This window comes from Sardina pilchardus, chromosome 16, assembly GCF_963854185.1.
Source record: "Sardina pilchardus chromosome 16, fSarPil1.1, whole genome shotgun sequence".
Taxonomy (NCBI): domain Eukaryota; kingdom Metazoa; phylum Chordata; class Actinopteri; order Clupeiformes; family Clupeidae; genus Sardina; species Sardina pilchardus.
This window is the reverse complement of record NC_085009.1, coordinates 30,982,928-30,994,918: the sequence shown is the minus strand read 5'-3', so window position 1 is coordinate 30,994,918 and position 11,991 is coordinate 30,982,928. Positions and strand designations below refer to the sequence as shown.

Genomic DNA, 11,991 nt, shown 5'->3' with positions numbered 1-11,991 from the left:
ACTGTAAACTGAAGAAACTAGAGTGAGTATCACAAGACCAAATAGCACACACACACACACACACACACACACACACACACCCACACACACACACACACACACACACACACACACACACACACACACACACACACACACACACACACACACACTCCATTACACACACTCCACACACACTCCACACACACTCCATACACACTCTATACACATTCCATACAAACTCCATACACACTCCATACACACTCCATACACACTCCACACACACTCCATACACACAGTCCACACACACTCCACACACACTCTATACACACTCTTTACACACTCCATACACACTCCATACACACTCCATACACACTCCACACACACTCCATACACACTCCATACACACTCTATACACACTCTTTACACACTCCACACACACTCCATACACACTCCACACACACTCCATACACACTCCATACACACTCCATACACACTCCACACACACTCCATACACACTCCACACACACTCCATTACACACTCCACACACACTCTATACACACTCTATACACACTCCACACACACTCTATACACACTCCACACACACTCCACACACACTCCATACACACTCCATACACACTCCATACACACACCATACACACTCCATACACACCCCATACACACTCCATACACACTCCATTACACACTCCATACACACTCCACACACACTCCATACACACTCCATACACACTCCATACACACTCCATCCACACTCCACACACACTCCATACACACTCCATACACACTCCATACACACTCCATACACACTCCACACACACTCCATACACACTCCATACACACTCCATACACACTGCATAACACAATCTATACATTTTAATGTTGTTCCAGGTAATAACTGCTGCCCTCTTTGTTTAGACGACACAATCACAACACACACACACACACACAAACACACACACACACACACACACTTGCTGCTTGTGGTTGTCCATCGAATCCGATGATGACGTCCACATCTGACTTTTAACGGTGAGTTTTCTGATGGCTGAATAGTCCAATCCTGGATCCACAAGCTCTATTGCAGGTGGGGCATGTAAACATGGTGTTGGTGTCACTGGCATTCGTGGATGTGTTCCTCTTGAGCCGTCTTTGCTGTCTCCTGACTGTCCTTTCCTCCTCCAGTGCTTGGGTCCCATCTAGACATAGCTGCCGCCAGATGTTGCGGTCAGCAGCCATGCTCTCCAGGTCCCCTGGATTGATTTTGCACTTCTTAAGCGCTGTCTTCACTTGGTCTTTGAAGCGTTTCTTCTGGCCTCCAGCAGAGCGATGGCCTTGGTGTAACTGGCCGTATAAAACTTTGCGGGGCAGACGGTTGTAGGGCATCCTTATCACATGCCCCAGCCACCGCAGTTGGTGCTGGGTGATGGTGGCCTCAATGCTCTTGCAGCCTGTTCTCCTGAGTATATCAGTGTGAGGCACTCTGTCACGCCAAGTAATCCCCAGGATGCGCTGTAGACAGCTGATATGTAAGTGTTCCAGGGACTTGATGTGGCGGCTGTAAGTAACCCAGGCTTCACAACTGTAGAGGAGGGTGGTGATGCAGACCGCTTGGTAGACACAGATTTTTGTGTTGAGATGAAGGTTCTTGTTCTGAAAAACTCGCCGTCGGAGTCTCCCAAAGGCAGCTGATGCTTGATTGATTCTGTTTTGGACTTCGTTGTCGATACTATTGTCTTCAGAGATAATGCTCCCCAAGTATTTGAATGATGGAACAACTGACAGTTTTTCACCTGCAACAGTGAAAATGGGTGGTGTGGGTGGGATGCTGCCACTCCATTGACAGATTACCTCTGTTTTGGCGGTGTTGATGGTCAACCCCATCCTGCTGTATGCCCTCACTGCTGCATTTAGGACAGTCTGGAGGTCCTGTGGAGAGTGAGATATGAGGGCGCAGTCATCTGCATACTGCAGCTCAAGTACCCTCTCTCTGTGCAGTTTGGTTTTTGCCTGCAGCCTCCTGATATTGAAGAGGTTACCATCCAGTCTATATGCTACTGTCACCCCGCTGTTGACTTCAATCTCCTTGTGGAGAAGCTGGGTGACACATATGAGGAAGATGTTAAAAAGCACTGGTGCCAGTACACACCCCTGCCTTACCCCTGTGCGCACCGGGAAAGGGGTTGACTGTTGACCTCCAATTGTTACCTTAGCAGTCATTCCATCATGAAACTGACGGAGGATGTTGACAAACTTTGTGGGGCATCCAATCCGGTGGAGGACTTCCCACAAGAGATCTCTCTGCACAGTGTCGAAGGCTTTGGAGAGGTCCACAAACGCCATAAACAGGTCTTCATGTTGCTCCCTGCACTTTTCCTGAAGTTGCCGGGTTGTGAAGACCATGTCAACTGTGCTCCTATTCTTTCTAAACCCGCACTGTGACTCTGGTAGCATAGACTCTGTGATGTTATTGATCAGCCTCTGTAGCATCACCTTGGCCAGGACTTTGCCTGCCACAGCAAGAAGTGATATGCCCCTATGGTTTCCACAGATGGCCCTATCCCCTTTGTTTTTTATATATGGTAACAATACTGGCATCTCTCCATTGCTGTGGGATGTTCTCATCAGCCCAAACCTTGGTGATGTACTGGTGTAGTGTTCTTGTGCAGAGATACCCTCCCTGTTTTAGCAGTTCTGCAGGAATATTGTCAGAGCCAGGAGACTTGTTGTTCTTCAGGGAGCGGATAGCTGACAGAACCTCCAGGAAGGTTGGAGATTGTCAATGATGGGAAATTCAGGCAATTCATCCAGGATGGTATAGTCAGCATCAGAGTCCTGATTTAGTAAGGTGTTAAAATGTTCAGCCCATCTCTCCAGAATGCTATTCTGGTCTTTCAGGATTATGAGCCCATCTGCTGTTTTCAGGGGAGTGATGCAGTGACTTGTTGGGCCGTAGATGGATTTGACTGCATTGTAAAAGTTGTGCATGTCATTTCTGTCAGCGAATGTCTGAATTTCATGAGCCTTCTTCATCCACCATTTGTTCTGTAAGGTCCGCAGAGTTCTCTGCACTTCCCGACGAGCTTTCTGCCATTGCTGTCTGGCAGTGCTGGATAAGGGTTGTTTTAGGGTTTGCTGATGTGCTTTGTGCATGTTGCTTAATAGATTATGGATGGACTCTGAGTTGTTATCAAACCAATCTTGATGGTTCTTGCTCTTATAGCCGATTGTTTGGGCTGCTGCTTCATGAAGGGCTGCAGTAATAGAGGTCCACTGCGGCTCTGTGGCATTTGCACCCCTCAGGAGGAGCTCTAGCTCCCCTAGTTTCTCAGCCAGGGAGCGACGAAACTCACTCCTTGTAGTGGTGTCTTCCAGGCGGACACAGTCTAAACGCCTCCTGCTGGGTCCACGTTTTCGCAGGGGGGGGCGCACTTGAAGGAGGACCCTGGTCACGATCATGCGGTGATCTGTCCAGCATTCTGCCCCTCTCATGGCACGGGTTATGAGAATGTCTCTGATGTCACAACGTCTCACGATGACATAATCAATCAGGTGCCAATGTTTGGAACGAGGGTGCATCCATGATGTTTTGTATTTGGTCTTTTGCTGGAAGATGGTGTTTGTTATGGTCAGGTTGTGCTCAGAGCAGAGGGTAAGTAACCTCATGCCATTTGAGTTGGCCTGACCGACCCCATGCCTGCCAAGTACTCCTTTCCATATTTCACTGTTCTTCCCAACACGAGCGTTGAAGTCCCCAAGCAGGAGGATCTTGTCGTTTTTTGGGATCTGGTGGAGAGCCTCATCCAGTGTCTGGTAAAAAGAGTCTTTAGACTCCTTGTCAGAGGGTAGAGTTGGAGCATACACACTTAGCAGAGTGGCATAGCGGTTCTTCACCAGGGGAATACGGAGGGACATCAGTCTTTCACTGATGGCGACAGGTGTTTCGGTGAGTCTTGGCAGTAGTGTGTTCTTGATAGCCAGTCCCACACCATGCAGATGTTGTCCACCAGGGGGATAGCCTTTCCAGTAGAAGGTGTAACCCATGCCCTCCTCTGTTAGAGACCCCTCATCAAGGAGCCTGGTTTCACTCAGGGCAGCAATGTCGATATTGTATCGGCTCAGCTCGGCTGCGACCAGAGCTGTCCTTCTATGGGGCCTTTCAGACCTACCATAGGAGTCCAAGAGAGTTCTTACGTTCCAGGTTGCCAGTCTAAGGCTGCAAGATTTATTTCTTTTGTTTCGACCGCAGAAGTGGAATGCCCGACAGGCGCGGTATCCTGTCCAGGCGTGAGTTGAGTGGACATTTTTTAGGCCACCTTTTCTAGGCCCTTCCTCAGCTTGAGGTGAGCAGTGCGGTCCCTAAATAGGGCTGCTCAGTCGCACAGGGGTCTGCCGAGAACAGCTGCCACTCATTCCCAGCTGTTAGCGACCTTTAGCCTGTGCCGCTGACGTGCAGGACTCTGACTAAGAGCTCCCAGTCTATTCAAACCTGCCCCCGTCATCAGACACCCCATCGCCGCCAGACTTCAACCAGGTGTAGATCCAGGTAATGTTCACCGTGGTCAGAGGTGGATACCTGCGCAAATAATTTTTTAAAGTGCTATAGGGGGTGCGCTCACCCCAGTAGCACTATCTTCGCCATGATGAAGTAGGTCTGGTGGCATGGGTGGGCCACACACACACACACACACACACACACACACACACACACACACACACACACACACACACACACACACACACACACACACACACAAAGAGTATTGTAAATGTGACAGTAATGTTGATTGTCCTAAAGGAAATGAAGATGACATATTTCTCCTACTTCTCTCTACAGCCTGGATTACTGCAGTATTGGAGAGGAAGGCTTCAGAGCTCTTGCATCAGCACTGAGATCAAACCCCTCACACATGAGAGAGCTGGAGCTGAGTGGGAATAAAGCAGGAGACTCAGGAGTGAAGCATCTTTCTTCTCTTCTGGAGGATCCCAACTGTAAACTGGAGACACTACAGTGAGTATCACAAGACCAAATAACACATACACACACGCACACACACACACACGCACGCACGCACGCACGCACGCGCGCGCACGCACGCACGCACGCACACACACACACACACACACACACACACACACACACACACACACACACACACACACACACACACACAGACACAGACACAGACACACACACACACACACACACACACACACACACACACACACACACACACACACACACACACACACACACACACACACACACACACCACTGACTCATTTCACTCATTACACCATGTCTTTTGATGTAATTTATTTAGTTTAATGTTATACACACTCCATGCACACTCCACACACACTCCATTACATACTCCACATACACTCAACACACACTCTATACACACTCCAAACACACTCCACACACTCCACACACACTCCACACACACTCCATACACACTCCATACACAGTCCACACACACTCCATTACACACTCTTCCATACACACTCCACACACACTCTATACACATTCCATACACACTCCACACACTCCATACACACTCCACACACACTCCATACACACTTCACACACACTCTATACACTCTCCATACACACTCCACACACTCCATACACACTCCACACACACTCCATACACACTCCATACACACTCCATTACACACTCCACACACACTCCATTACACACTCCACACACACTCCATACATTCCTCCATACAAACTCCACGCACACTCCATACACACTCCATACACACTCCACACACACTCCACACACACTCCATACACACTTCATTACACACTCCATACACACTCCATACACACTGCACACACACTCCATTACACACTCCATACACACTGCATACACACTCCATACCCCATTACACACTCCATACACACTCCACACACACTCTATACACACTCCACACACACTCCATTACACACTCCACACAGACTCAATACACACTCCATACACCCCATTGCACACTCCATACACACTCCATTACACACACCCATTACACACACTCCATACACACTCCACACACTCTCCACACACACTCCACACACTCTCCATACATACTCCACACACACTCCATACACACTCCATACACCCCATTACACACTCCATACACACTCCATTACACACACTCCATACACACTCCATTACATACACTCCATACACACTCCACACACACTCCACACACACTCCATTACACACTCCACACACACTCCATACACACTCCATACACCCTCCATACACACTCCATACATACACACTCCATACACAATCCATACACACTGCATACACACTCCATACATACTCCATACACACTGCATACACACTCCATACACATTGCATACACACTCCATTGCAAACTCCATACACACTCCATAACACAATCTATATACACATTTTATTGTTGTCCCAGGTAATAACTGCTGCCCTCTTTGTTTAGACTACACACAGACACACACACACACACACACACACACACACACACACACACACACACACACACACACACACACACACACACACACACACACACATAATAACTGGTTCCCCCTTTGGTCTGTGTGTGTCCTTCAGCTGATCTGATGAAGTGTTTCCTTCTTTCTCCTACAGCCTGTGGAACTGCAGTATAACAGATGAAGGTTTCAGAGCTTTAGCATCAGCACTGAGATCAAACCCATCAGCCCTCAGAGAGCTCCATCTGTGGGGGAATCATCCTGGACCCTCAACACAGCAGCTGCTCTCTGAACTGAAGACACATCCAAACTGTAAACATATAGAAATATATGAACTCTAATGAGTCCATCCTGTTGTGTTCCACCTGAATCATGTTTTTACACTGTGCATAACTAAGTGTTGCAGCACATTCATATGTGAAGTTATATGTTTTAAAGTGACTTATGTAAATATGAAAATTGTGAGTAATATTGTATAAAGAATGTTTTCAATAAAAACACGTGGTGACATGTTAAGTTCATTGGTAAGCCTTGTTAATCATTTATTAGGCTGTGTGTGGGGTTGCCCACGGTGATCTGGGTGCTGTGTGTGGGGTTGCCCACGGTGATCTGGGTGCTGTGTGTGGGGTTGCCACGGTGATCTGGGTGCTGTGTGTGGGGTTGCCCACGGTGATCTGGGTGCTGTGTGTGGGGTTGCCCACGGTGATCTGGGTGCTGTGGGCGCAGGGTGGACCCACTGCTCACACACACACACACACACACACACACACACACAGGGTGCCCACCAATGGGACCAGAGCTGGGTGATGCCCTCCATCCTGGACCCACTGCACACACACACACACACACACACACACACACACACACACACACACACACACACACACACACACACACACACACACACACACACACACACACACACAGGGTGCCCACCAATGGGACCAGAGCTGGGTGATGCCCTCCATCCTGGACCCGCTGCACACACACACACACACACACACACACACACACACTCAAACACACACACACACACACACACACACACACACACACACACACACACACACACACACACACACACACACACACACACACAGGGTGCCCACCAATGGGACCAGAGCTGGGTGATGCCTTCCATCCTGGACCCACTGCACACACACACACACACACACACACACACCACACACACACACATACACACACGCACACACAGGGTGCCCACCGATGGGACCAGAGCTGGGTGATGCCCTCCATCCTGGACCCGCTGCACACACACACACACACACACACACACACACACACACACACACTCTACTCTCTCTCTCTCTCTCTCTCTCTCTCTCTCTCTCTCTCTGTCACGGTTTGGGGTTTGGGTTTTGGGACTTTTAGTTTGTAGTGTGTTCTGGACCGAGGACGACTGGGACTGGTGAACTGAGGACGAGTGTTCCACTGAGGACGAGTGTTCCACTGAGGACGAGTGTTCCACTGAGGACGAGTGTTCTGGCTAGCCCGCTCATTGCTACCCTGCCGCGCTGACTGTCGCTCTCCTCTGTTGGCGGCGTGCCATGGCTGAAGAGAGCCTGCTGCTTAAACTGTCTCTGGTGCCACTCTCCCACGAGGCGCGTCTGGTATGGGGGCATAGTGTCTAGGGAACACTCGTCCTCAGTGGAACACTCGTCCTCAGTGGAACACTCGTCCTCAGTGGAACACTCGACCTCAGTGGAACACTCGTCCTCAGTGGAACACTCCCACTCGCCCTCAGTGGAACACTCGTCCTCAGTGGAACACTCCCACTCGTCCTCCTCAGTGGACCACTCCCACTCGTCCTCAGTGGAACACTCCCACTCGTCCTCCTCAGTGGACCACTCCCACTCGTCCTCAGTGGAACACTCCCACTCGTCCTCCTCAGTGGACCACTCCCACTCGTCCTCAGTGGAACACTCCCACTCGTCCTCAGTGGAACACTCCCACTCGTCCTCCTCAGTGGACCACTCCCACTCGTCCTCAGTGGAACACTCCCACTCGTCCTTGGTCCAACAAAGAACACACTACAAACTAAAAGTCCCAAAACCAAAACCCAAAACCCAAACCGTGACAGTCTCTCTCTCTCTCTTCTCTCTCTCTTTCTCTCTCTACCACATGGCCAAGCTGCAAATATACTCATGAGCTCTCACACGCATACACACACAGCACACACATACACACTGTACACTGTACACACACACACACACACACACACACACATACACTATATTGACAAAAGTATTGGGTCACCTGCCTTGACTCACATATGAACTTAATGGAATAGTTTGGTATTTTACACTTTAAGCCCGTTATCTGTATTTCCTAGCATGAAAACGAGTGTTTGACACCGAAATCTCGACGATTTAACCTGTTTGTGGAATTTGGCAGCTTTAGAATGGAGGTCTGTATGGCTTAAACATTGCACACTGTGCATGGACTATTCTGTCCTTAAAACTCCCCTAAACATTTGTTTTTAAAAATGTGCAGCTCACCGAGTCGTTTCTGGTCTTCAGCGATCTTCTATAGCAAGTTTAGCAGCTAAATATAGCTTATGTCTGATCCTTTATTAGGGATTTTCGAAATCCCGAAAGTACTTTTTCAGATACCTCAGAACCGTGTGTGCCTAATATAGCACAACAGAATTTGAATTTTACTGTGAAACTTGCTATAGAAGATCTCTGCTTATGAGTACATGAGTGCTGCTGCATCTCTGCTTATGAGTACATGAGTGCTGCTGCTGCATCTCTGCTTATGAGTACATGAGTGCTGCTACTGCATCTCTGCTTATGAGTACATGAGTGCTGCTGCATCTCTGCTTATGAGTACATGAGTGCTGCTGCATCTCTGCTTATGAGTACATGAGTGCTGCTACTGCATCTCTGCTTATGAGTACATGAGTGTTGCTGCATCTCTGCTTATGAGTACATGAGTGCTGCTGCTGCATCTCTGCTTATGAGTACATGAGTGCTGCTGCTTATGAGTACATGAGTGCTGCTGCATCTCTGATTATGAGTACATGAGTGCTGCTGCATCTCTGCTTATGAGTACATGAGTGCTGCTGCTGCTGCATCTCTGCTTATGAGTACATGAGTGCTGCTGCATCTCTGCTTATGAGTACATGAGTGTTGCTGCATCTCTGCTTATGAGTACATGAGTGCTGCTGCATCTCTGCTTATGAGTACATGAGTGCTGCTGCATCTCTGCTTATGAGTACATGAGTGTTGCTGCTGCATCTCTGCTTATGAGTACATGAGTGCTGCTGCTGCTGCATCTCTGCTTATGAGTACATGAGTGCTGCTGCTGCATCTCTGCTTATGAGTACATGAGTGCTGCTGCATCTCTGCTTATGAGTACATGAGTGCTGCTGCTGCATCTCTGCTTATGAGTACATGAGTGCTGCTGCATCTCTGCTTATGAGTACATGAGTGCTGCTGCTGCATCTCTGCTTATGAGTACATGAGTGCTGCTGCTGCATCTCTGCTTATGAGTACATGAGTGCTGCTGCTGCATCTCTGCTTATGAGTACATGAGTGCTGCTGCATCTCTGCTTATGAGTACATGAGTGGATAGTGTTCTGTATATGTGATAGTAGCTGTAAAGTTGCTTATGAGTACATGAGTGGTGCACATGAATGGGAGCTGGAGGACCCTGAGGAGTTTCTCTAAGTTAAGTCGTTAAGGCTGCTCTGGACTGAGGAGAATGGACAACACCAGGATCATGAGGGACAAGGAGATCTATATACTATATGGATAACATCACGAGAGACGAGGAGATCTATATACTATATGGATAACATCACGAGAGACGAGGAGATCTATATACTATATGGATAACATCACGAGAGACGAGGAGATCTATATACTATATGGATAACATCACGAGAGACGAGGAGATCTATATACTATATGGATAACATCACGAGAGACGAGGAGATCTATATACTATATGGATAACATCACGAGAGACGAGGAGATCTATATACTATATGGATAACATCACGAGAGACGAGGAGATCTATATACTATATGGATAACATCACGAGAGACGAGGAGATCTATATACTATATGGATAACATCACGAGAGACGAGGAGATCTACAGTATACTGTATATGGATAACATCACGAGAGACGAGGAGATCTATATACTATATGGATAACATCACGAGAGACGAGGAGATCTATATACTATATGGATAACATCAGGATCATGAGGGACAAGGAGATCTATATACTATATGGATAACATCACGAGAGACGAGGAGATCTATATACTATATGGATTACATCACGAGAGACGAGGAGATCTATATACTATATGGATAACATCACGAGAGACGAGGAGATCTATATACTATATGGATAACATCACGAGAGACGAGGAGATCTATATACTATATGGATAACATCACGAGAGACGAGGAGATCTATATATGGATAACATCACGAGAGACGAGGAGATCTATATACTATATGGATAACATCACGAGAGACGAGGAGATCTATATACTATATGGATAACATCAGGATCATGAGGGACAAGGAGATGAGCCACTATAACATCACAGAGAAGCTCTCAGCTCTGCAAAGACGAATTGACCAGGATGGACAAGGAGAGTAGCCACGTAAAAGAATGTGGCTCCTTGCTCCGAGACCAAACAACTCCAATCCACTCCAACTCCACACACACACACACACACACACACACACACACACACACACACACACACACACACACACACACACACACACACACACACCATTGCTGACAGCAAGGAAAATTACAAACTAAACCGTGTGTAATGTTTTGATGCCAGTTTGCTGGCTAAGTTACTGTTGAGTCAACATTGATTTTTAAGCTGAGAAATGTAGAGTTGATTGTGAACAACCTCCATGTTATGGAATGCTTGGTGGAGTTCAACCTGCTACAGTAGTTTGGTGGAAGCTACTGGATAATAGAAATAGCTTCATCCAGTTTGACTGGAGACTTTTCAAGGACTAAAGCGTAGAGAAGAAAAGAAATGACTGAATAGAAACGGAATGTTTTGGGTGAGTAGGTATTTTATTTAATTAGTAACATTTCCCATTATGTTTCCTGAAAGCAACAGCCCATAATTCAGTCTTAGCACAAAATTGCATTCAATGTATATTAATAAATATTTTATTTAATTAGTAACTTTTTCCATTATGTTTGCTGAAAGCAACAGCCCCATAATTCAGTCTTAGCACAAAATCTCATTAAATGTAAATTAATAAATATGTTATTTAATTAGTAACATTTTCCATTATCTTTCCGAAAAGCAATAGCTCATAATTCAGTCTTAGCAAAACATGTATTAAGTGAAGTCTTATATATGATGCAAATACATCAATGTAAATGCAAATGTAGGAAAGCCATCACCACCAGTTAGCTAGTTGAGCTGAAGTGATTCTGTTGGGAGGTCATTATGGTGGACACAAAGCCATCACCACCAGTTAGCTGGT

General features: G+C 47.1%; 1 protein-coding gene across 2 annotated transcripts in view; it reads left to right on the top strand.

The window, feature by feature from the left end:
* The window catches only part of LOC134059854 (NLR family CARD domain-containing protein 3-like), a 24,021-nt gene extending 17,018 nt beyond the window's left edge, over positions 1-7,003 (top strand). For both annotated transcript variants that reach the window (XM_062516381.1, XM_062516382.1), the window contains 2 exons: positions 4,836-5,009; positions 6,640-7,003. In XM_062516381.1, the coding sequence (XP_062372365.1) occupies positions 4,836-5,009; positions 6,640-6,823 (358 nt within the window). In that variant the 3' untranslated portion in view covers positions 6,824-7,003. The remainder of the gene's footprint in view (positions 1-4,835; positions 5,010-6,639) is intronic.
* Positions 7,004-11,991: the final 4,988 nt, after the last annotated feature.